Source organism: Letharia lupina, assembly GCF_014066315.1.
Source record: "Letharia lupina isolate WasteWater1 chromosome Unknown contig_17, whole genome shotgun sequence".
Taxonomy (NCBI): Eukaryota; Fungi; Ascomycota; class Lecanoromycetes; order Lecanorales; family Parmeliaceae; genus Letharia; species Letharia lupina.
In genome coordinates, this window is record NW_023502986.1 from 318,220 (window position 1) to 343,654 (window position 25,435).

The window sequence follows — 25,435 nt, forward strand, 5'->3', positions numbered from 1 at the left end:
CTCACCTTGCAGACAGGCATGTGTGCGCTAGATTCCACCAAAGATTCGGACTCGAAAGAAACCTTTTGATTGCGCGGCGGCCGGCAAGCTCGCCGGAAAAGAATTTCATGTCATCTTCTCATTTGGCTTCTCCATCTCTTTCAAAATCTTGAGAACCCTCTCGTACGTCCACATTGTAATCGCACTGGCTGGCGCAGACTTGACCAATCCTACGCTTAGACCTCCATACAATCCCCTCCACCCCTCTCGAGCCACGATACTCTTTCCCGTCCTCCAAACTCCCTCCCCATACACCGGTATTGTTCCTCCTACATATCGCGCCCTCGCTGGCCCTTGCACTTGCAGGCGTTTCCTGATCAAATCCAATGGGAATACTCCTGTCTTGGCTAACACACTAGCGAGTACGCCAGCAGTCGCATCACCGGATCCAAATGGGAGAGATAGCGTTGCCAGTGGTGTTCGGAAGGCCTCATACGCACTGAAAAAGAGTCCCATGTAAGGCACGACTTGGCCCACTCCAGCTCCCAACCCTTGGAAAAAGCCTTTTGGACCCTCCTCAAGCCAGATATCGCGGATACCGCCTCGCAAGCTGGCATACACCTTATCTGGCCCTTGCGCAGCAAATCGTGTGCGAAGGAGGTCCAAAGGGTAAGTGAAAGTGGTTGCTGATGCCCCGGCAACAGCGCCGGAGATGAAGGCTTCGGCCTCGTTTTGCATGTTCAGAGGATGAATTGTTGTGGAAACTGCACGATAGACGGAGAATTGTACGGCTCCATAATTGATGTAAAGAAATGAGGCTGCGACGTTGCCCTTCCACAGAGCCTACTCCATGATAATAGTCAGTGACCAGCAACACTCTCTAATCCTTGACCAGGACCTACTGTGATTCCTTCATCAAGAAGAATGCTCTTGAACGTGTTTCCAATACCATAACGCGCAGCTCTTGCTGAGTCCCGGCTTGATAACGGATCGGAAAGAGAATGGATCTGGAGCTGTAGCCGGATTTTGAGAACGTCAAGAGGGGCTATGCAGGACCTGTACGATTCAGCTATCAGTCCAACTCGAACACGGTGCCTGCAAGTCTCTACCTTGAAACGAGGCCTGCAATTGCTCCAGCCGCTACTACTTGCAGTCGAGATCCCTGATCAATTGATGAGCATTGCATCGACGAGTTTTGTTCAGATCGTTCTACGTGCCTCGTCCTTAAGGTACTCCCCACCTCCCGACATCCAGCCATGCACTCTCAAGTGCCCGATATCATCGTCCTCGCCAAGGAACTGCACTATGAAGCTGCAGAAGAATACTTAAGTCAACACAGCGATGAGCGCGCTTATCGCGGCAGATATGTGGAGGAGCCCGGTCCCCAAGAACTTTCTGTATTTTACCTTGCTCAAGGTAATAAGAATATCAACAATGAACCCGAATTTTCTATGGGTTTTCGGATTTCGTGGTTCGAGTGTTTTATCTGACTCTGCTATATCTGCAGCGTTGCCGCCATCAAAATGAATACGTGGAGGCCCAACATCTCCAAGAACGCCACCCATCCTCATTAACGCTCAACCTCGTCAAACCTCAGAAAACGAGACCATCTCAAGTACTGATCGGTTCCGTCTGAGCTTCTGGCGCCGACATACCCCCTTGCCCTTTGGGCGCTGCTTGATAATCCGAGAAAAAGCCCGGATTACTGTCCAACTCTTCTTTCACCTAAATCATATTAGTGGACATGATGTTAAGGAATTTAGCTTACTTACTATGTCAAGACCCCCAACGAGCTCCCCCTTGAGATACAGCTGTGGGAAGGTTGGCCAATCGGACTACTTGTTCGTTAGCTTCATCCCATAGCAGCAAAACCATCCACGTTACCCAAGCCTTCAACCCTTGTCTGACTTCTTCATCTGCAAGTATGCTGTGAAAATTCAGCACTTGGACACAGAGAACCTCACAGTTTGGATTCCACTTACTTGAAGAAACCGTATCTCACCCCCTTCTCCCTCAGCAAACCAACTAATTGTCTGCTGAAGCCGCACTGTGGTGTGCTAGGTGTCCCTTTCATGAAGAGCATTACAGGTGCGGCCTTTACCAGCTCTCCCAATCTCTGGTCCAATTCCTCCTTCTGGCCCTGCGTGGACGACATCTCAGGCGCCGTTGCAGCGTCACCACTTTCCGGCGCATAGCTACTTAGGTTCTTGGTCTTCTCCGTCTGCTGACCCTTCTCTTCTCCGCCTCCTACTGGGCTGGTCTCCAACGCAGGTGGCAGCCCAAGCTTCCCAGTATTACCCCCTTTTCCAGCATGGCGTTCAACCGCGTCCCGTACCTTCGAAGCCTCGCTTCCACTGACGCTCTCGAGCACCTTCTCATCTCGCTGAAGGACTAGGAATGGTACAGCAGTGACGTCGTAGGACTCAGATATTTCTGGCAGAGCCTCGGCGTCAAGACTTAGGAATGATATGACTGGCGGTGATTGCGGTGGGTAGGATGAAGCGAGGGTTTCTAGAATGAGACGCATTTGCTTGCATGGGGCTGCCCATGGCGCGTGGAAGGAAACGACGGCTAGGGCGGTTGATGGGAGGGAGGAAACATGCGAGTGAAAGGTAGATTCGTCCGTGATATCTGTGATGGTAGACATGGTGAGTATGGAGGGAAAGGAATCCAAGGCCCTGAGCCGAGTATACGCAGAGTTGTTGTCGCTGACTGTGGTCTTGTTGACGGCGCTTTCTTGAATGATAACGGTTGAAGGTACAGAATTCCCAGACCTTCAAGCAATCAAAGAACGTGCCGTGATTTCTTTTAAGTCATCTCACGTGCAACAGTAAGTACGAGTGAGAAAGGAAACATCAACATTAGATCGTTGATGACGCCAGTACGCCACACTGTGAGCTGCCGATCGGCCGTTTGACACACCTTGGGCGGTTGAAAAATACTCTAGCTGTATTTTATCTTGCCACATTACTGATACAGTACCCATTCGTAACTTACTAACAGCTGAGACCCAAGTCCGAGTTGGAGCTGAACGTGCCATATAAGCTCTTTTACAAATCCCTTATGTGATCTCTACTCCCAGTATGCAGTTCCATGCAAGACACAATACGACTGATCTCCCGCCAGCACTACTCATTCAATCGCTCTGAGGCTCGTCCATGTTGAACCAAGCGACTCGACATTCCACCGCTTCCTTCCTAACGTTTCTCTTGGGATCATCCAAGACGTTCAATAGACCTCTCGTCACTGTATGTTTGTAAGGAAGTAGAGTGCTGTCCTTGACCCTTCCAGGAAATACCCGTAAGCAACGCAACGCATTGTGCCGTACGTCGGCTGAATTGACCCCGGGATATGTAACGCACTTGAGAAGCCTGCTGACCAAGCTGCCAACATGTCCTTCGATAGCCTTAGGGTTCTCTTGACTCACGACCGTAAGAGTCTGTATGGTCGCCGCCTTGACGTCAGAGTCCTCGAGATCGAGACTTCGCAGAAGGAGTGGGAGAATCGTATCGATTTCTGGCAAAACCACTTCTGTAGGCATGTGCTCCAGGATGCCTGACAACGCAACGAGGTAATTTGACTTGGTTGCAGGATTCGCCCTTCGAAACTCTTTGGCGATATTGGGCACACAGATATTGAACACCTTTTGCTTTGCAAGCAACCTGATTTGGGCACCATTTTCCTTCGAAAGAACCTCATCTGGTGCAAGAAGCAGTCCAAAACCACGAGCACTTGCAATACCGCATTCTTTGACGGATAGTAGATTTAATAAACGCTCCAGTATCTCATCTGTGTGGGCAAGTCGTAGAATGAGCCCTTTTGCTACCCAAAACACAATTCGTACTGCATTCTCAGATGCACTTGTGGTCTCGGACAGCCCCAAGAGGAGATTTTTCAAGATTCCAAGGACTGACTCCGTGTCTTGCGGCAATACGAACTTGTTTGTCAAAAGACCGATTTGTCTTAGAATGGCTTGTCGTAAAGGCGGCACGTCCTCTGAGAAAGCTATCCTGATGAGCTCTGCAAGTGTTTTATTTATTGGGCCAACGCCTGGATCAGTAAATTGCAGGGAAACCTATTTCTGTGAGTGATTGCAAGCACCGTCAAAAGGGTTCAACCCACCGAGTGCCTTACACCTGCCATCAAGGAAGCAGAAAGAATCATCGTCGACATTTGCAGCTTTGGTATGTTACCTCTGAAGGGAACAGGTACAAAATCGGCTTCGTCCACGAATAATGAGTAAATATGAAGCGCCACGGATTGCTGTTTGTGCTCATCCAGGGCACGAACAATCATCACGGCCAAACGGCCCAATATCTCCAAGGTGGGTTCCTCGTTCAGCGCTGTAGTCGGGGCTTTGCCAACACTTGCGAGCACCACCTGACTAGTGAGGCCAACCACTATCCTCTCGTGATAGCTGCTCAGATTTGGATCTTGATCAAGATCTCGTTGACTGAGGATATAGTGTAACGTGGACAAGATTGCTTGCGGATATGCGGAACATCCATCGTTTTGTAGCACAATGTCCAATCTGTTCAGCAGTCGTCGAATGAGCGTGTCAGCAACATATCTTTCCACGCTCAGCTTTGCCAGGCCCTCCAAGGTAATGAGATAATCCTGATCGTCTGATGGGCTCGAGTCAGGCAGCTTCGCCATAAACGCCGGGAATGTGATGTCCATAATAAGATTGGGCTTGATCCTGGAAAGCTCGACCAACGCTTGGATTGCCTCTCTTTTCAGGTCGTCTTTTCCACTTGGATCCTCCAAAAGGACAATCTCATCGAAATATTGGACAGCCATACCAATCTCATTGTCCTGCAAATATCTGCGAAGAAGGCACAAGCGTAGCAAAGCTTTCAGTGCCACCACACGGAATGATACTTCGTCAGCTGCACTGCCCATCAACGCCTGACTGTTCAATTCAAATAGCCGATCTTTGAAGGGTTCTAAAGGATTTTCTACCCTTGTGTTTGGGGCCGGTATGCTGGGCGTCCCGTACACCGCAATTGCAGAATCAAATATTTGTACCAATACTTCCAGGAGCGCTCTTTGCTTTGCAATGCTCTCGGCATCCTGGTAAAGGGCCATCAAAGACGGAACGATAGCTTTGACAATAAGGAAGAATGTGACAGGCGATGATGTACCCAGTGCACTAAGAATTTGTCCTGCAGGCTTTGCTTGTTTATGCTGTGGTTCTTGGAGCTGTTCGTTACACTCCTTTGTGATCGGTCGCAGATACCTGGCCAAAGGCGTCTTCGGATCCGTAGAGTCTAAACCTAGACCAAGCCTGATTGCTATGGCTTGCAATGAGACCAGTGCTTCCTCTGCTATGTCTTCCTCTTGGACATTCAAGATTTCGAATTTTAAAGAGTCCCATAGCATTATCGAATAGTTTGAGAGGGTCGTGATGCCATAAGATGACGCACAAGCTGTGATAGTTTGCAGGACATCTTTCTGTGGCATGTCAGAGAGTGACTTTGTAGAGGAGTGGCTAACACCTACCTTGACATTTGGTGATGTAGAGTCGAGCTTATCAATTAATTGAGGAAATGCGTAGGGTGCAAAGTGTCCTGATGCAGCAATGCAATCTCTCAGGCGGCTTTTGAGGTCCTGTGCAGTAATCCCGTAAGGATCATCTGGGGGCGGTCGAAAGGTAATAGGGAAGTAGCAGAACACCGAATCGAATAACATCTAGATGGAATTAGTGGAGTTCCATAACCTACCGAGATGAGACAAACTTCGGCGTGTCCAGGTATGTCCCATTCTACCATGACAACTCTAAGTATCGAAAAGATGACCATCAGATTTCTCGGGTCTTTCTCTCCACTAACAAGGTCTGTAATGCCAACAATGGACTCGTTACCCAGCTCTTTGAGTGCATTGCGGTGCTTCAACATCAAGTCGTTCAGCAGCTCCAGTATCTGTACCCTTTGAGCTTGCGGACGGATTTGCAGGTCCTGGTAACGGTCGAGCATTCTACGTGCACGTTAGTTAACGTCAGGATCCTCAGTAACGCCAGGCGACTGAAGCAAGTCGTTGGCCATAAATTTTGCATTTTGAAGCCTTGTCCGCATGCCCCATGTCCAGGAAGACATGATGACTCACTTACTCACGCTCTGAAGGTCATCGCTGCCATATCCTTGTTGAACCTCCCCAAAGCTTGGAGCTTTCTGAGGCCTCCGACGGCGCCTCCATCCTCGATGCGGTCACAAAGGAACTGGCAGAGCACTTGTATTTGCTGCCGTGAGAGAAATGTCGGACTCAATCGGCCGATGACTTGGGAGAGGTAGTCTATTGCTCTGGCACGTATCGAATCATCTTCTTCATTAATGTATTCGCCCAAGGATTGAACAACCTCGATCAGTGTCAATTGCTTTGACTCAAGCCCTGGACACATCAGCATTGGTTGCTCGCACGTGCCTGGGGTAACATACCTCTCGTTGTGTCTTGTGCTATACTTAGTGCCTTTTCTTTGTCACTATGAATTGTAAGCAGATACTGCTGAACATTAGACATTGTCTGTTGTGATAACTGCATTTAATTGAGTGATCTGAGACCTAACGTGGAGAGAGTTCAAACGTCATGCTCGCTTAAGAGATCGACATGCAGCCCTACAGCCCTACGAGTACCCGCAAATCTATTTCATCGAATACTCGTGTGGCCGAGAAGTCTATTATCTTGGCAGTCTAGCCTAGATAAGTTAGCGCTATAAATCATCCGCAGTAAACAAATAATACAGGTTTCCCCAATTTATATCATATATATCTTATTATATCATGGTTGAATAATATAATTAAGTGCTCTTATTTTTACGATATATAATTATTATCTATAGACTACTATTTAATTATATGTACGAAGAAATTAAGTATAAGACGAATATATATATAAATATCGTATTAAAGATTATATAGAGAGCTATTTCTAAAGCTAATAATTAAGATTTTAACGAGATCTTAATATATATAAGAAATATTAATTATAGTAGTCGACTATTAAGAGTATTAGAAGAATCTTAAATATCTATAGATATATAAAATATTATATTAAAGTATAATATCTTAAAACTAATCGAAGTAATTAATAAAGAGAATCTCTTTATTAAAGTAGGTTAAAAACGTCTTACTCGATCTATATTAAAACGAATTTAATATAAGTATATTTATAAGACTCCGAATAACTTATTTATCGAGGAACTCGTACGTATTATAATATTAGAAAAGCTATATTTAGCTTTAGAGAATAAGTTATTATAAAAAGAATAGTATAATTAGACTATTAAAGAAATAAATAAAAAAGCTATCTTTATTTATAGCGATAAATTAATTTATAAAATTAAAGGAGGAAGCGTTAAGCGTTAGAAAATAATTTATTCGAAGAATAGATCTTCTAAAGAGTGTACTATAGCTATATTAACCATCAAATTTATATAAATATACTAAGGCTGTTATTTCATAGAACCGATATCTATAATTAGTTTATAGTATCTTTAAGAGCCATTAACGCCGAAGCAGAAGATCGATAAGAATATAAAGTATATAGCTCGAAATCTATTAGCTAGAGAGGTAGTGAAGAAAAAAAAACGACTTACTAAGATCTCTGATATTAAAGAATTTAAGACTTTATAAATATATTAGAATACTACGATTTTAATTATAATTGCTAATGATTTCTAGAATATTAATAAGATAATCGAGTAATATAATAAGTAACTAAAGAAGATAGATTAAATAAATTCTTACGATAAAGGTAGAAAATAGAAAAAATCTTCTACTTAAATGTAATTATATTTTAAAAAAGAGTATATTATTTATAAAGTTAATGGCCTTAGTTATAAAGAAAACTATATTTTATTATTATATAAATTCGCCGAGAAAGTTATAACTCGAAACTCTAATAAAAAGATATATATAATTAAGAATAATGTATTAGTATATTAAAAAGCGTTATGACTATATAAATAAGAATATATTAATAAAGAAATTAAAAAGATTAAGTAGATAGTAAATTCGCCAGATCTATATATAATTAAGAATCTTTAATAGTTTTTTAAAGTACGTCTAAAGTCTAAATAAAACGAGATTAAGAGAGCTAATTAGAAAGCTAAAGACGAAGTCTAAGAGGCTATTAGATAAGATTAGTTATCACGCGTTAATTAAGCTATAGTAGAGCGAGTTTATAAGCGCTAAAAGGTTAAATTATAGCTCTGCTCTACTCGTAGAGAATGTAATAACTTTAGAGAATAGATATATCTCCTCTAAAGCACCTCCCACCAATATTCTTTCACTTGAAATCCTCTACTCTTAAAATATATTCTATTATAATCTTATACTCTAGACGATATTTTAGTATATTCTTCTCTTATTTACGATTTACCTAGCTTAGAAAAATTATCTCGTCAAGTATAGCAACACCGATAAGAGGATTTTAAGAGATATTTATCTAATGGAGGGCGAAGATAATATTATTATCTATTTAAGAATAACGATAATTTATATAAAAGTTATTTAAAATCTTTATTAATTAGCGAGGTAGTGAAATAGTTGAGAAACTTATTTATATATAAAGATAGCAGTTATAGTAATCATAATTGCGATAATGATCAAGAACAGTACTTTCTTCTCTCAAAATGTAGATATAATTTAATATCAAACTGCGGAGAAACGAGGTAGTCTAATTGGTGGGTACTCCCGCGCCGGACTGCCAAGATGATAGACTTCTCGGCCACACGAGTACTTCGGCTCTGCTCTGTTGATCTTCAGTAATCATATGTTCGTTGTTCTTCATGGCGGCTGCAGACAAGAAAGCTGACCCTATGTCTTGTCAGGTGGTATTGGCCGGCGCAGTAGCGAAAGATCTATTGACCGAGGTGTCAGAAGGGCTTTCGAAACTGGGAAAGAGTCCATTACTCGTGGGATTTCTTGCAAACACAGATCCAGCTGCTCGCAAATACGCCGATTGGACTGACCGCACCTGTCGAGAAAAGTGAGAATACATGTTTGTATCACCTTTGCTTATAAGTTCGGCTGGTGTGCTGTTTCTCTAGATAATATTCTGACCTTGATGATTCAGCGGCTTCAAATTTGAAGTTCGAGAAGTTGATCGAGAAGACCTCGAAGCCAATGTTCTAGCAGCAAACGAAGATGATGGCGTAGACGGCATCATTGTGTACTATCCTATCTTTGGCAATCGTCAAGACCAGTACCTCCAGCAAGTCACAGACGTTAGCAAAGACGTCGAGGGCCTCAGCCATCGCTATATTTTTAAGCTGTACCACAACGAGCGTTTTCTTGATAAGAACATGAGTCAGAAGAGTTTGTTGCCATGCACGCCACTCGCCGTGCTAAAAATTCTGGACTTTCTGAGGGTCTACAACAGCATCCTACCATACGGGAATAGGCTATTTGGTAGATCAATTACTGTCGTCAACAGGAGTGAGACCGTTGGGCGACCATTGGCTGCCTTGCTGGCCAACGATGGAGCTTGTGTGTACAGCGTGGATGTCACAGGGGTACAACAATTCACACGAGGTGAAGGAATCAGGAAAAGCAGGCACGAAGTGGTGGAAAAGGAAGGATGGGGGTTAGAGACTTGCGTGCCTCTCAGCGATGTAGTCATCTGCGGCGTACCCGGAGATTCCTTCAAGCTTCCAACCAAACTACTCAGAGAGGGAGCTGTGTGCATCAATTTCTCGACTGAAAAGGTTCGAGGATTTCTCCCACGGCTGACGCACCAAGTGACTGACCGCGACAATAAGAATTTTGAAGGCGATGTCAAAGACAAAGCCTCCATCTATGTCCCGGCAATCGGAAAAGTCACAATCGTGATGCTGCTTCGGAATTTACTAGTGAGCAGAAACTTGAATGTAGTTGTCGGATCCAGGCTAAATCTGCGCAGCGACTCGTCCAAAACAGAGAGGTAACGATGGACAGCAAGGAACAAGCATTGAAGACAATCCTGTCTCAAAGAATTTGATATCAGTCTCCGTTCACATTATTAGACGATATCAATTGAGGTAGAACAGGTATACAGGCCGTTAGTCTGCCTACTCTATTTTCATAAGAAGGATATAGGGTACGCTCGTAATGAAAGCAGCGTAATCGGCCTCGCTCGCGACTCTAACATAATGAAAACTCTATAGACTAACTAATTTTCTTGTCAATTTCTTATAGCTAAGCAGCGTTGAAATAACAGCGATTGGTTGTCTGATTGATGTTTAGAAATCTTTACAATTCGAATTGTAGTTGTAAAGTTGGTAATTCGGTTCTATAAGGTGCGCAGGCAAATCTAATATCAATAACATCAATAATCGTGCTATTCGCCAAAGGCCGCGAAATCCGTATTCGATAGAGGAGACGTTGTAGACAACGATATTTATAGTAGAGTTGCATCGTCCTCGGGCAGTTAAACAGATCTCACATGCGGCATATCTCTTACCCCTAATTGCATAATCCTTGAGAAAGAAAAAAAATTTCCCACAGTTCTGGCACACCCCAAAATCAAAAATCGAAATCTTAATTATTCTTATATAGATTCACAACCACAATTAATTATAGTCTAAGAATTATAAAATATATACTTTATATATCTAAGTATTTATTATTAAAGTATCTAAAAAATTTAATTTATACAACGTAAGTAAAATAATAAAATATTGATTTGACATTGTCGAGGGTGCGCTGAAAAATTATGCCAAGGTTTTTTTTTAAAAACCTCGGCTATTCTAAAGCTGTCAAGAGTACTTCGTAAAATTCGCGATTATTCTATTTTACAATATAACGAATAATTTAAATCTTTTAAGAATTTTATAATCTAATCTACACTCTATTTATTAAATTTTGATAATTTTTTAGATCATAATCAATTGTGGTTGTGAACCTATACAGAAAAATTGAAATTTTTGATTTTTGATTTTGGGGTGTGCCAGAACTGTGGAAATTTTTTTTCTTTCTCAAGGATTATGCAATCAGGGGTAATCTAATCTACTCGTATTTTATCATTGTCAGGCCTGACCCTGACAGTACCTAAGCTTATAGGGCTTAATAGGGTATATTCGTGCATGCAGCACGGTACCCTCGCATTTTTATAAGCCTATGGCCTAGTGATTAACAGTGCTTACACATATCTCTTACTGTAGTGATCTACCGCCTGAAATGTGGGCTTACTCTACGGTACTACGCAGTCTACTATGCCCCTGAAAGCGGTCAACAAGAAACCTTCCCAAGAGTTGAGTGCAGACTACTTCTAGCCTTTCCCAGGATGCCAGGCTTCTACTTCAGCTTCTCATCGACTTTGCGGCGTTCCTTGCATAATTGTGCATCTGCCACCACGTTTCGCTCTCCCGTTCTCAAATTCTAGTGAACTAAGATCTTACATTAGTCAGTACTCGGTCTCATTATCACGATTCTCATCCTATTAGTGCTGTCCGCTATCGTCACTAGGAACCATCAAACCAGGACGCTCCTACCTATCATTTTCCTGCCTTTTCCCGGCATGTCTTGTCAGACTTTCTCCCAGAGGCACAGCAAGCTTACTTTTGACGACTTCTTCTCCATGTGAATCTCAGCTATTGTTAGTCTTTCAGCCACGAGTCGGGGTTACCATCTTTTCCATTTCCTGCCCCAATGCTTCTCCTTCCTTCTTCTGCGTCCATCCAGGCATGCATTCAGCAGTTCATCTTACAGGCCATGGGGTCTCGCTCATCTCGCTCATCTCTGCGTGACCAGAGAAAGGTCATAGTAAGCCCTGCGGGTCCTTGAGTGACCAACCACCCTGCACTCTAAACCATGTCTTTGACTCCCCCACCTGGGATTGACCTGCACGCCGACAAAGGTTCAAGAGTGATATCCTCTGGCATAGCTCTGATAATATTGCCCACTTTGTTCGTCATTGTGCGATTTGTCTCGAGAGTCATTGCACGAGCTGGCTTCTGGTGGGATGATTTATTGGTGGTCGTGTCCTTGGCGCTCAGTTACGGCCCGTCAACGGCCATGATGATCTGTATGTGTTCTCTGGCTACAGAGCTTGAAATCGTTCATACAGGAATACAATGTCGTTGAAAGCGGCTGACGCTGACGACAGCGGCGCGATACAATGGCTTTGGGAAACACCTGTGGGCACTGCCGGACCCAAAACATAATACGAGCCAATTCCTGAAGATCCTCTATATTTACATCATACTTTACTACGTTGCGGTTGTATCTATCAAACTCTGCATGTGGGCTTTTCCCACGTCGCCCACACCACTGGGTTATGCAAGGCTGACGGAGACTCGACATCTAGTCTGACTTTTTATCGACGTATATTTCCAGTGACTGAAATTCGAATTTGGCTATATATTGGATATGGCGTGGTGGGATCTTACGCCATAGCAACTCTGTGCTCTGCCACCTTTCAGTGGTGAGTCCTTCCTTGGTTCCAATAAGACTAATTCCTCTGACTGGTCATGAAGTCAACCAATCCATGGATTTTGGGACAAGTCTATCAGCTCGCATTGCGTATCCGGCGACGATATTTTAGTGGTTCCCGGATCTATCAATGCTGTTCTGGACGCCTTCATTATAGCGCTGGTGAGTGTCCAGGACGAGCGCGGAGGATGCAGAGACTGATATAATTTCTAAAAGCCTCTGCCCCTACTATGGCGTCTCCGAACAACTCATCGGCAAAAGGGTATCCTAGTAAGCATCACCTACAAGGAAGTACGATACGAGGACTAAGATGTGTAACTGAATAGACTGGTATATTCGCCTGCGGTGGATTGTGAGTATTTGCGAGCCAGATGATGAGATAGCCTTCAATAACATCGTTATCAGCGTTTGCATCATCAGCATCATCCGCCTCACTGTCTTGTCCCGCTTGGAGGCTTATGATGTCACATGTGAGTCTCGATTACGCCGTACATTTCCAATCAAACTGTTTAGTCGTCACATCAGGGAACTATGTGGACGCCGCAATCTGGTCAGCGGCTGAACCCGCGATGGGGTAAAACGTGCATTTGGGAAAACGACAGCGTCAGCCTGCTAACTGATCACAGGGTTATCGCTGCTTGCATACCTTCCCTGCGTCCTTTGGCTGCCATGATATGGAGAGGCACCCACCGCGCGCCGACCATGATGTCGAAGAGCTCCAAGAAGGCTCAAGCAACGACTAGCAGTGCATCGTCAAGGATGATCTGGCCTGTGCGTGGGAACCAAGAAGAGACAAATCCAGCCGGAGGCTTCACGCGATTAGAGGATCCAAGCTCTACCGTTGACAAAGACCGATGGGGACGTGACGTAAATGTTCAGGGTGGGAAGAATGGAGGGACGACTGGCGGTGAGGAGATCAGCCTGGAAGAAATCAATGGATCGAATACGGGCATCCGGGTCAGGAACGAGATTACTATAATATCTGAAGCATGGGATTACAAAGATCGGCTATACTAGTCTGTCGACTTCCGCTAGAGGCATTTCGGTAAAGAGTGTCCATGATCTTGAATATTGATTGGGATCTGTATATCAGCGCCAATCATAAATTAGGCGAGAGGGTTAAAGTATGAATAGACAGTATCAACGTTCTGAGCTGCAGAGCAGCATAGTAAGAGCACACAATGCTTCCGATTTACAAAATGAACGTTGGTCCAATGATCATCTTGCCCCAAGATATGATCCAGCAACGTTACCATATGTGGATAAAAGATCGATGCAGCATGTAAAATACATGCAGTCCTATTATTAATCGGAGATAGCCGGATACCCCTATATTCTTAATCATTGGGAAACTAGAAAATTAGCATTCGGGCTAGCACCCCCCCCACTCAAAATCGTACTATAAACATATCTATTATATTATTATTCCCATAATCATCTATATTATTAAGTTAAGGTTAGAATTGCTTATATATATAGAATACTTAGTATTTCTTTTTTCGGGTCTCTTGCTAATATATAGAAGATCTTAAAAATCTTAAAATATCGTTTTCTTTACTATTCGATATCTATAAGAATCGTATTTAATAATATATCCTTAATAATCTTACTATCGCTTTCATTATTTTCGTTAAGAGTATTAAAAAGAGTATTATATATCGTATTATCGATAATCTTCTCGCGTTTAATATTTATATTATATCTCGCGTAATTAAGAGAGAGTAATTATTCGCGATTTTTTCAACTATAAGAATTAAATTAAGAGTCTTTATTAAGAGTAAGTTATAAATATATTAAAATAAGATATAGTATAATCTATTTAATCGATTTAATCTACTTATTAATTAGTCTATAATTTTAAAAACTCTATACTCTATAAAAATTAATAGAAGAAGTTTTTATCGCGAGGCTTTAGAACGCTTATAGATTTATTATAACGCGTACTTTTTAGAGATTAATAAGTTTATATATAATATATTTATCTTTTTAAATAAAAGCGTTATTAATAAGTATATAATATAAAGAAAGCGAAGTTATATAGTCTTTAAAATTCGGTTAGCGATATAAGTTTCTATTAAATATTCTAAGTAGTATAGTATTTTATCGACGTATTATTTAGATAATATTTTTTATTATTATATTTATTAAGATAGTATTAATAGTATTTAATTCGAGTAATTTCTTAAGAATAAAGTTCTCTCTCGCTATAATCTATTCTCTAATTTAAAGTTAATTCTTATTATAAATAATTATTTTATATATTATATTATTAATATTAGAAGATTCTATAAAAAGTAAAACGTTATAATCTTATATTTATCTTTATATTTATTAGATTTTAACTTTATTAAGAAGTTTTTTTCGATTTTTAAGATTTAACTAAAGAGATATTTTAAGTTAATAAAGAATATATTATTTAGATAATATTTAAAGCTAGCTATATAGATTTATAATATAAAAATTTATATTAAAGTCTATTTTATATATATTAATATATTAGTAAATAATTAGAAAGAGAAAGAAGAGAAGTTATATAAGAAAGATAAAGATTATTATTCGAGTAGTAAGAAAGTTTAAAAATAGAGTTTTAAGTTATATCTTAGCGTAATATAAAGAAAAAACTCTTATATCTAATATTTTTATATCTAAATATAATCGTTTCTCGAGATTTTTTTTTTATATTTTAATTTATATTTAACTCGTAATTTTATATTATTTAGATTATTTAAATAGATAATTATTAATTAATTTTAAATATATTAAATATTCGAGATTTATATAACGATAATAGGCTTAACGCTAATTGTCGATTATTAAACTTTATTTTCTAAATTTCGATATATAGTTATTTAGATCTTCTTCTTCTTCTTCTTCTTCTTCTTCTTATTATTATTTTTATTAATAATCTTATTTTTTAATAGAGTAATAATAGCGAGAGCGTTTAAAGTAATATATAGTTAATAATTAGCGAATTTAGTAGTAGAGGTAATAGTATAAAGTTATAATATCTTTATAAAGTTTTTTATTTTATTTTTTAATCGTATAGCTATTTCTTTTAAAATCTCTATCTCTTTTTAATTAGAAGACGATATTTAATATATTTATTTTAGTATATATAATTCTATTTTAAGCTTTTCTAGAGTATTTATAAAGATCGCTTTTTTATTTAAATTTCTCTAGATTTATTAGATAAAATAGACCCTCCGTAGTTTATTTATATTACTTTTTATTTAAATTAAATTATTTAATAATTAAGACGCTTTAGAGAGTAATTAATTAGCTATATTTAAATAAGATAATAATTTAATTAAATTAGATAGATAAGACTAGATAGATTAGATCTAAGTATATATATATTATTATAAAGAAAAATATTAAGATTATTAAAGTATTAACTAATAGAGCGAATAGCTTTAAATTTATTACTATTAATATAGATTATATTACTATTATTAAAAGTCTTATATCGACGAGAGTAAGATATTGTATTTATTAAGTTATATATTAATTAATATTAAAGTAATAGTAGAAGTAAGAATAGAAGAGTTAATAATTATATAAATTTTCTTCTTAGTCGACTTAATCTCTTTATTAATAGTCTTTATCTTTATAGCTTAATTTTATTAAAATCTTATTCACTTCTATATTTATATAGATAAGTTTTTAATATTAATATTATATTTCTACTTCGCTATAATTTTATTTTATTTAATAATTTAATCGTTATCGAGTAGATAATAAGTATTATTAGAATTATCTAATTATTAGAAATAATTTTTTTTTTTAATAGTTAAGCTTTAAATATAGCTATAGCTTTATAATCTTATAATCTTCGAATTTAAGCTTTCTTTTTAATTTCTTCATCTTTTTTATATATTATATTTACTTAATAATAGCGTTATTAAATTTAAACGTTTTAGTTTTCTTCTTCTATTTCTTTTTTTTATTAGATTTAAATAATTTAAAATTATTTCATATAATAGCGAAGTTATTTAAAGAAGAGTTATTATTAATAATTCTATTAGTCTTCTTTTATTTTTTTAAAAAAGACTCTTTTATATTAGAGGATTTTAATTTAGAGAAGTTTTTTTTAGAATTATAGATATATATAATCTTTATAATAACTCTCTTTCTCTTTTTCTTAATTAGCTATTATCTCGCTAAATTATTAATATTCTCTTACTTAATAATATCGTCATATTAACTATTTATAGTCTTAATATTTTTTAAGAATAAGAGTGTAATAATAGCGCTCTAAAGGATTACTCTATAATCTTTCTTTTTTATCTTCTATTTAACCTCTTAAATAGCGATTAAATTAAACTTTTAGAAATTAAATTATTTAAAGATAATAGAATAGGTCTATATCTTCTTCTCTTTCTATAAAATATTTATATTAATAAAATAGATTAGTAATTTTATAGAAGGATTAATAGACTGAAATTAGATAATAGAAAAAGGGCTTTATTTAATTTTATTAGGCTTATCAATAAGAAGAGAGAATTTCTTCGTCGACTTAGGTTTTAAGATAGATTTCTTTAATTTACGTCTTCCTTTAATAGCGTTAATGATAATTATAGCGATCTTCTTATTAAATTTATTAGAGGGCCGCTTATTTCATATATTAATAGCTATATTTGGTGATAGCGAGGTATAGAGAGATTGGTGGAAGCGATAATATGATGAATATATCTACAGTACGATTTTAGGTGGGGGGGGTGCTAGCCCGAATGCTAATTTTCTAGTTTCCCAATGATTAAGAATATAGGGGTACTCTAAATTTCCGTTCGGGCCAACGACAAAACCTACACTAGACATTCATCTTTTTCTCTAGCAACTAGCTACGATGTTACGACAAATGTAAGATTGTTGCGAAAACCCTCTGCCTTTCGTGACACACCCGAATATCCTTCTAGGCTAACAAAAACCTAGCAAGCCCAAGAATGCGCGTTCAAAACGAGCCCTCGCAAAACAGGAGCCTCTCATGCAAGAAAATGCCAAAACTACCCTTTTCCTTAAAGGAACAAGCTCTTCGTCATTAGTCAACGATCTTCTCACGGATATTCACTCCCTGAAACGACCTTATGCGATCCGGTTCACCAAGAAGAATCCGATCCATCCGTTCGAGGATGCCTCGAGTCTTGAATTCTTCTCGCAAAAGAATGACGCCTCACTCATGGTCTTTGGAAGTCACAGCAAGAAAAGACCGCACTCTATGACTTGGGTCCGATGTTTTGGTGGGCAGATGCTTGACATGCTGGAATTGTATGTGGTGCAGGAGACGGCGAGGACCTTGCAGCAGTTCAAGGGGGAGAAGTGCAAAGTTGGGGTGAAGCCGCTGCTGAGTTTTTCGGGGGCACAATTCGAAAGCCCGGTATCGAATCAGTACACGTTGGCGAAGAGCATGTTTGTGGACTTCTTTCGGGGTGCGGAGACACAAACAATTGATGTAGAGGGCTTGCAACTACTAATCAGCTTCTTCGTGGGCGAGGACGGTGAAGATGGTCATCCAGCGAAGATACAGATGAGATGTTGGAGGATCGTTACAAAGAGGAGCGGGCAGAAGGTTCCGAGGGTAGAGGTTGAGGAGATAGGGCCGAGGATCGATTTTCGAGTGGGAAGGACGAGGGAGGCCAATGAAGGAGTATTGAAAGAGGCAATGAAGACAGGGAAGGGATCCGAGGTATGCTGTTCGGGTTCTTCAATCTACGTGACAATCTACTGACTTTACTATGTGCAGGCCAAGCCAAAGAAGAATGTTGAGACCGACGTTGTGGGTGATAAGATTGGGCAGATACATCTTGGCAGACAAGACTTGAATGAGCTGCAGACTCGGAAGATGAAGGGCCTGAAGCGGGGCAGGGACCTGGATATAGATGAAGAAGGAGAAGGCGAAGGAGAAGGAGCAGAAGAGGACGAAGATGTGATCAGTGAAGAGGAACAAGATATGGGAAATGGCGTTAAATTGAAAAGACCAAGGTTGACCTAATGAAGTGTTATTTAGCATGGCGCTTATCAGGACGCTGTCTCAGCGATAAAAATTGACGTCGGCAGGTTGGTCTGGAAAGTGAAACGCTGTGTCTAGCTAGGCAATGCATACTCCGTCGTCCAAACTCCAATCTTTTCTTCGGAGACTGTTGGCCAGGGAGTAATTCTAGTCCAGTGTCAGGGGTGTGGGAGGTTTGTTTTTGGTAGCGCTGGCTGATAAGGTATCTTTCAAAGTGCTGGTATGGACTCAGGGACCCTGAGTCAGGGTATTGCATTACAGGGCGAAATTTCCTGGGCATTCACTAAAAACTTCATCAGCCAGAAGAGAAGCAACTTTATGGAGCTTGAAATCATGAAATGTCAACAACCCACCCTCGGCTGTGGCGCTTTTAGCTCCTAGTCGAAGGCCTAACAACTTGGCACCAGATCTACGAGAAAGCTTCACAAAGACCGAGTGAGATGTTCTAAGATAAAGAGAGAGAAAGGTAGAAAGAGAATAAGAATGAATCACAGATACCTAAGAAACAGAGCAAAGTTGAGAGGACAAAAAATTATCGTCCTCTTAGAGAATAATGAAAGGCTTGCGGTGGTATGATGTGCTGCAAGGATAGTGGCGACGGCTCGTACCTGATTTTTTTTATCAGGGTTAGACTCTGAAACCGCTTCGGATCAATCATTATTGCTTTTACTGGTAGCCTTTAAATAGCAACGGACCCTCTTCTATTCCACGCTACTGCATTTTTGTCTACCGTATATCAACCGAAGAGATTAAATGAAACAAGACCTTTATGTTTTCTCTTTCAAATTCATATTTCTTCAGTATTTCCTTGTGCCGTCGGCTTTGTGTTGTGAGCCACTCTCCACCACACACCCTTTTTCCCCAACACTCGCTTTGTTCCCTCAATTTTCACTCCAACGCAGCACAGCGTTCCGCTCCTCCGATAATTCCAGGATCCTTCTCCATCCACCTCCAACTATCCCCTACAATCACCTTCGATCAAATTTGACCAAACTTACACGTCAAGTACCGGCTGAGAACCATAATGTCTACGCCTGTCGAAGAAATACGACAACCTCATTTTGTACCTCCTCATTATCCCGCCCACAACAATGGCCGCTCGAGTGATTCAGATGACGAGGGCACGCTGTCCAACGAGTATGATCGCCCAGAGAGGTCTACGACCGATGACACCCAGGCTCAAAATTTTCTTGGGGGGAAAACCTCACAATCCCAGTCACGAGAAGAAGAGCAGCGGCTGGAGGATGACCTGGCAATGTTACAAGCAGAGAGAAAGGTGTCAAGGTCCCAAAGCCAGCAAGCACCCAGTGCCCTGACCAGATCGATGTCAATACATCGTTCAAGGTCCAGGCCGGAACCTGTCGACCAATTCGACGTCAATACAAATCCCATACATGAGAAGGCGTCCACCTTCAAACCGCCAGAGCACCCCAATGGGAATTTTGCCAGGGCATTCAAGAGGATTCACGATTCCAATTGGCTGATCCGATATTTCATGTATATCGTACCTTTGGTGTTGATCATCCTCATTCCCTTGCTCATCGGCGGTCTGATATTCAACAGAGCCACAGTGGGCGGAGTCCTCTTGCTTTGGTTCTGCGTTTGGCTCGAGATAGTCTGGCTCACCCTCTGGGGAGCACGAATTGTGGCCAAGTCTTTGCCATGGCCTGCAGGCCTCGTCTCTAGCATATTTACCAACAACAGCAAGAAATGGAGGGACATGTGCAAGCAACTCGAGATTCCGGCCACGCTCTTTTTCTGGATGCTCGCTGTATTGATATCCTTCCTTCCTATCATGATACACCATCACCTGAATCAAGATACCAAGGTTAAATCCTGGGAAGTGGCAATGAACAAGGTCATCGTCTCCATCTTCACTGGGGTCACCCTGAACTTTGGGGAGAAGATCATCATTCAGCTCATTGCAATCAGCTTTCATCTCCGAACCTATGCCGACCGCATCGAGATAAACAAGTTTCAGATCGGCAGTCTAACAAAGCTGTATCAGTATTCGAAGGAGAAAATCGCAATGGAGGACTCGGATTTCGAGGAGCGGACTCCGTCAGGTTCTGGAGCGCGAACTCCAATGCAGTATCTGAACGATGCACAGAAAAAAACCCAGAACGTTTTCGGAAAGGTTGGTGATGTAGCTGGCAATGTCGCTGGTGACTTCACCGGCAAGGCAGTCACAAAGAGCACCCACCCTCGGCAACTCGTGCTTACCTTGCTGTCTTCCCCTTCGCAGTCCCAGGTGCTTGCGCGACGGTTGTACCGGACTTTTGTCAAAGAGGACGCTGATACTATCTCTTCGGAAGACTTGAAGCATGCCTTTGACAATGATGAGGAAGCAGACAGCGCTTTTGCCATGTTTGATAAAGACATGAACGGAGATATCTCTATGACTGAACTTGAGGCGGTTTGCGTTGACATTGGAAAGGAGCGTAAATCGATCACAGCATCGTTGAAAGATCTGGACTCGGTCGTGGCAAAGCTTGATGCGATCTTGCTATTCTTTGTCCTGATCATCACCATTTTAGTCTTCCTATCGTTGATTTCCACATCGGCTGCTGGCGTTTTGACCAGTGCTGGATCTGCTGTCCTGGCATTGTCGTGGCTTTTCTCCGCTACGGCCCAGGAGTTCCTACAGTCCTGCATCTTCGTTCTCGTCAAACATCCCTTCGATGTCGGCGATCGAATAACAATATATGGAAATACAGGTGCGGCACTGAAAGGCGACGATTATCTAGTCAAGGAGATTTCTCTTCTCTTCACCGAGTTCAAGAAGATGGAGGGTCACATCGTTCAAGCTCCCAACAGCTATTTGAACACGCTTTTCATCCTCAACATGCGTCGATCCGGAGGCCTTGCGGAAGCAGTCCCGTTGACTGTCAAATTCGGCACTACTCTAGATCAAATCGATGAGCTCCGCTCTCGTTTGCTCGAGTACGTGAAAGCAGAGAAGCGAGAGTATCAGCCGAATATCTTGACAGAGATCCGTGACATCGTCGAGGCGTATTCTGTCAATCTCAACGTCGTATTCTTTTATAAATCGAATTGGCAAAACGAACTACTTCGCCTCCAGCGTCGCAACAAGTTCATCTGCGCTATGATGGTATCAATGCAAGAGATCGGCATTGAAGGACCACGTAGACGTATACCCGGGACCAATGAGGATACACCATTCTATTACCACCAGACTGCTGGCAGAATCGCAGAAGTTTCGAATGCTACAAACAACGAACACAAGTCCGGTCCAGGCCCGCGCTCTGGATCACTCGCTCGCGATCCAGCTTTTGTTCCAAATGCGGCCGACAGTCCCGGTATCGATCGTAACCGCTCAATTCTTAGAAATGGCTCCCGCACGTCGAGACCCCGAGGTGAATCTATTTCAGCTATGTCCAAACGTGTGGACTTTTCTCTCGGTATGAAAGATGTCAGCTCTGCAGATATTATGGGTGATTTAGACGACAATCGCAGCCAGGCTCGCGTCCCCGATATCGGGACAGACTCAACCTCCCGTTCTCGCGAGACCCGAATCGTCGAGGAGGACGAGGCTAATCGCCGAGAAGATGAAGCCACTTTCCGACGAGCAGAGTCTCGCACCGGCAATAGTCGATCGCCTTTCGGTTTGGGCCGTCGCGCCTCCGCGGATTCTCAGTCTAAGATGAGGAGGGGCAACTCGCTCATTCACCGCAACCGCTTCTTCTCCAGGGGAAAGAGGACAGAGGAAGGAGACGAAGAGAGAGATTTGATGGAGCAGGGGATGGCAGATATTCCTGAGGTGGCTGGGCTGCCTGATAGGATAGATCCGCGCACTGGCCTTGTCAGCCCCCAAGCTGTTCTACCAAGCACTGGATCTGGGAATTCGGATGCAGCTATGCCTGCCGCCGGGCCTACGAGCAGCGGTGCCTTGCAGTCATTTGAAGAACGCATGCGCCTTGAACTCCCCGGAAGAAGTCAAACGGAGCATTTCGAAATGAGGAATATGAGGTAGTAATGATAAGATGATAAAGTAGATAGATCTAGTCTTAGCGAAGACCAGCGAACACTGTCTCGCGGGTGACAAAAAGAATGGAACGCCAAGCCAGACTACTGCGCGGAGACACACATACAAATTTCTATGTAAATCTCTGTTCTAATATCCTGTCATTGCTCCTTTACCGTCTATGACTGCTTGTAATCTATGTGATATACTATCCACTTTTTCGTTAATAAACGATGTGGAAATATTAGTCCACCCTTCGTCAATTAGTGCTTAGTCGTACTGTTGTCAGTGCGGGCTTGGCGTTCCGATCTTTTTGTCACCCGCGAGACTGTCTAGACATACTCGTGCGTTCCAGAAGTGAGCTACCTCGCTTAGTAGCGGCGGGAGAAGCCACCAATCAAACTATCCACATCTCCTCAAGATCAGGTGCCAAGACGCTAAGATCTTAGCGCTGTAGCTCACTTTTGGAACGTACGAGTAGAGTGGCATTCAGGATGCATTTGCGTTCCATTGAAGCCTTGGGTACAAGCAGAAGTTGAGCCCGCATGCAATTCTACAAGTTGCGTGCAGCAGTGGAGTCTGCTCGTCACCATTCATAAATGATATGATACTTTCCAGCAGTCAATGCTTGCCCGTATTAGCATCTTCTGGCTTATAGAATGGACCAGGTGGGTTACATCCAGTCAATAAGTGCCAATTGCAAGCTAAAACACCACTCAAGATTCACAGGTGGGGAATGTTGGGTGGAGGTGAAGCTCTAACATTGTGAATATTGTCATGCAAGCAATCTATCTTCAACCCCCTTCAGTATGTATTCATGTTCTACAACTTCCAAATTCTCTGCTTCACTTCGAAACATCTTATCTGCATCCTGGCCCGGTTGAAACATGCCAGCGCCAGCCCCTGGGTTCATTTGGGACATTTGCTGTGCCATTTGGTTCGCAGCTGTGAATTGTCAGCGACTAATTGCGAGAATGAGAGCGGGAACGTGTTCACCATTGTCATTGCCGAGGATGAATATAAAGACGGACTGCAGCCCGAATAGGTTAAGAAAGTACCAAGACAGACTCGAAACCCATCGCACGTCCAGATCTCTAGTCGCAACACCAGACTGCAGCATTGATTTGAACCGGATCGTAAGGGGGAACGGAAGCTTCACTAATTGGCGAACCCCATATCAGCATACAGTCAACACTGAAGCAACCACTAAAGGCACTATTATACGTACTGATGACAAAGCCAGCAAAGAAAGCATTTATCCAGCCCATGATCAGCGTCTGCGGTATCATCATCGCCATATTTCCCTTCATCATGCCCATCATACCTTCCATGGCTGCTGGATCTGTCATTGGGTTGCCAGCAGGTTTACCCCGATTCTCCGGGTCTTTGAGGAACGTTCCATCTTTGTATGCAGACACGAGGTACTGCCTTCGAGAGGCGAAGGCCGTTGAGGGAATGGCGGAGGAATTGGAGCGAAGATTGATTCCCCGTAGCAGAGACCGCTGCTCTCGTAGGGCGGGAAGTTCTTGCTTTTTCGGGGTGGTCTGTAGCAGGACTGTTGCGTAGTGGCGGAGAACACCAGTGAGGATCTAAGGATGGTGTTAGTGACATAATCACGAAGCTTTTCAGAGACTATGGCGTACCATGACAATAGAAATTGGAAAGAGTATCCAGTAGCTAGACGATTCCTGTTAACTCATCCATGATAGGATACCTCCGGAAAGACTTACAACAGCGCTGGATCTCTGTGGATCGACTGTACCATCGGAACTGCCATGATGGCAGGATATTGTCGCGTCGAAGGCTAAGACCCCTGTCAAGCAGATGCTTTTGTCTGATAATGATGACTTCGCCGTAGAGCATTCATATCACTGTTCTCTCTGGCAGCGGCGCTTATTCAAGACCCTGCAGGAACGGAACGCTTAAGAAAACGCCAAGAAACCACGTTACATGAACCTCGGAAGCTTCTCTCATCTTCACTTACTGTGCTTCACAACTACCGAGCTTTGCTCCGCTTTTTTCTATACGTCGACGGAAAAGAAAAATGGCGGCGACGAAGATAGCTGTGTATTCTATATCAGGTAGGAACCTTTGAGACTTGTCATTTCAGCACCATACTGACCCGGACAGATCTCAAGAACACCACCGACGATGCCCTCCCCAATTATCTCACGTCCCTGAAATTCAAGCAATCACACTTCCTCACCGATGTGCGATTGGCGCTGGGATACTCGGCTGTAGTCATTGCTGCGATCACTTTTTACGCCGATTACAAATTAGGATGGGACAAGACCAAATACTGGACGTTCTGGGCTGTCCTCGTTTACTTCACCTTGAACGGAGCTCTGACGTTCTGGATATGGGGCGTGGAGAAGGGGAAAGTCTTCGCGGGACAGATTGATCACCCAAAAGTGGGACGAAAGTCGGTATGAGGCACCAGCTATGTATGCAGTTGGTAGCAACGCTGATTTTTATAGCCGCTATCAATTGCCTCAAGCGTTGCGAAGCACACTCCCATTTACAACATCACGGTCGAATACTCGAACTCAAAAGGCGAAACAAAAACTCTAAAGCTTTCATCACCATTTACTCGATGGTTTGACGTCAACGGGTTCTTTGTTGCGAAACCGTTCCAGCAATGGCTTGCGTTAGAGATCCCACTTATAGGCCAGGTCGACCCCAAGAACAAGGACGACGGCGCAAAGTCCGCGGCGAGTGCAAACGGAGAATCTGAAGTCGACGGGCCAGTGGAGGATGAGAAGTATGATACCCCGAAGAAGTCGACCTCAAGCGATGCTGCGCCAACGAGTACGAGGTCCAGGAGAGGGAAAAGGGGATAGTCGTGCGCGCGGGTACTGTACATTTTTGCTCATAGCGTTGGCAAAACTCTGCTCATGTCCTTGAAGCCGAAACAAGACGTCTTGTTTGGGAGAAAAGTTCATGCACACTTGCAGATTCTTCTCCCTTGACAGTTGCTAGTTACTTCAATGTCCCCTGACTGTTCTTGTCTTTCTCCGGCATATCGAGAAGCGAGTGCTACCAATTCTGACACGGCCC

At 42.1% G+C, this 25,435-nt stretch overlaps 8 protein-coding genes across 8 annotated transcripts; 5 read left to right on the forward strand and 3 right to left on the reverse strand.

Annotated features, from left to right (window-relative positions):
* Window positions 1–105: 105 nt before the first annotated feature.
* Window positions 106–2,626, reverse strand: HO133_003288 (uncharacterized protein; the record flags this gene model as incomplete). Its single annotated transcript, XM_037294211.1, has 7 exons — window positions 106–822; window positions 882–1,035; window positions 1,089–1,101; window positions 1,599–1,704; window positions 1,752–1,814; window positions 1,864–1,906; window positions 1,962–2,626. 7 exons carry the CDS (start codon window positions 2,624–2,626, stop codon window positions 106–108), a joined length of 1,761 nt encoding a protein of 586 aa, XP_037149592.1.
* Window positions 2,627–3,115: 489 nt separating this feature from the next.
* Window positions 3,116–6,495, reverse strand: HO133_003289 (uncharacterized protein; the record flags this gene model as incomplete). Its single annotated transcript, XM_037294212.1, has 7 exons — window positions 3,116–3,263; window positions 3,342–4,054; window positions 4,102–5,433; window positions 5,482–5,670; window positions 5,718–5,955; window positions 6,093–6,366; window positions 6,414–6,495. 7 exons carry the CDS (start codon window positions 6,493–6,495, stop codon window positions 3,116–3,118), a joined length of 2,976 nt encoding a protein of 991 aa, XP_037149593.1.
* Window positions 6,496–8,764: 2,269 nt separating this feature from the next.
* HO133_003290 (uncharacterized protein) lies at window positions 8,765–9,954 on the forward strand (the record flags this gene model as incomplete). The annotated part of the gene is made up of 4 exons (XM_037294213.1): window positions 8,765–8,964; window positions 9,052–9,682; window positions 9,737–9,826; window positions 9,877–9,954. 4 exons carry the CDS (start codon window positions 8,765–8,767, stop codon window positions 9,952–9,954), a joined length of 999 nt encoding a protein of 332 aa, XP_037149594.1.
* Window positions 9,955–11,765: 1,811 nt separating this feature from the next.
* Window positions 11,766–13,403, forward strand: HO133_003291 (uncharacterized protein; the record flags this gene model as incomplete). Its single annotated transcript, XM_037294214.1, has 9 exons — window positions 11,766–11,979; window positions 12,061–12,196; window positions 12,262–12,378; window positions 12,431–12,548; window positions 12,603–12,656; window positions 12,713–12,738; window positions 12,792–12,856; window positions 12,912–12,960; window positions 13,013–13,403. 9 exons carry the CDS (start codon window positions 11,766–11,768, stop codon window positions 13,401–13,403), a joined length of 1,170 nt encoding a protein of 389 aa, XP_037149595.1.
* A 3,829-nt stretch (window positions 13,404–17,232) lies between these two features.
* On the forward strand, window positions 17,233–18,375 carry HO133_003292 (uncharacterized protein; the record flags this gene model as incomplete). The annotated part of the gene is made up of 3 exons (XM_037294215.1): window positions 17,233–17,246; window positions 17,319–18,069; window positions 18,127–18,375. The coding sequence occupies 3 exons, from the start codon at window positions 17,233–17,235 to the stop codon at window positions 18,373–18,375; spliced, it is 1,014 nt and encodes a 337-aa protein (XP_037149596.1).
* A 1,042-nt stretch (window positions 18,376–19,417) lies between these two features.
* HO133_003293 (uncharacterized protein) lies at window positions 19,418–22,387 on the forward strand (the record flags this gene model as incomplete). The annotated part of the gene is made up of 1 exon (XM_037294216.1): window positions 19,418–22,387. One exon carries the CDS (start codon window positions 19,418–19,420, stop codon window positions 22,385–22,387), a length of 2,970 nt encoding a protein of 989 aa, XP_037149597.1.
* A 766-nt stretch (window positions 22,388–23,153) lies between these two features.
* HO133_003294 (uncharacterized protein) lies at window positions 23,154–24,155 on the reverse strand (the record flags this gene model as incomplete). Its single annotated transcript, XM_037294217.1, has 4 exons — window positions 23,154–23,323; window positions 23,607–23,967; window positions 24,022–24,055; window positions 24,109–24,155. The coding sequence occupies 4 exons, from the start codon at window positions 24,153–24,155 to the stop codon at window positions 23,154–23,156; spliced, it is 612 nt and encodes a 203-aa protein (XP_037149598.1).
* Window positions 24,156–24,422: 267 nt separating this feature from the next.
* Window positions 24,423–25,218, forward strand: HO133_003295 (uncharacterized protein; the record flags this gene model as incomplete). The annotated part of the gene is made up of 3 exons (XM_037294218.1): window positions 24,423–24,459; window positions 24,509–24,804; window positions 24,856–25,218. The coding sequence occupies 3 exons, from the start codon at window positions 24,423–24,425 to the stop codon at window positions 25,216–25,218; spliced, it is 696 nt and encodes a 231-aa protein (XP_037149599.1).
* Between the last annotated feature and the right edge of the window lie 217 nt (window positions 25,219–25,435).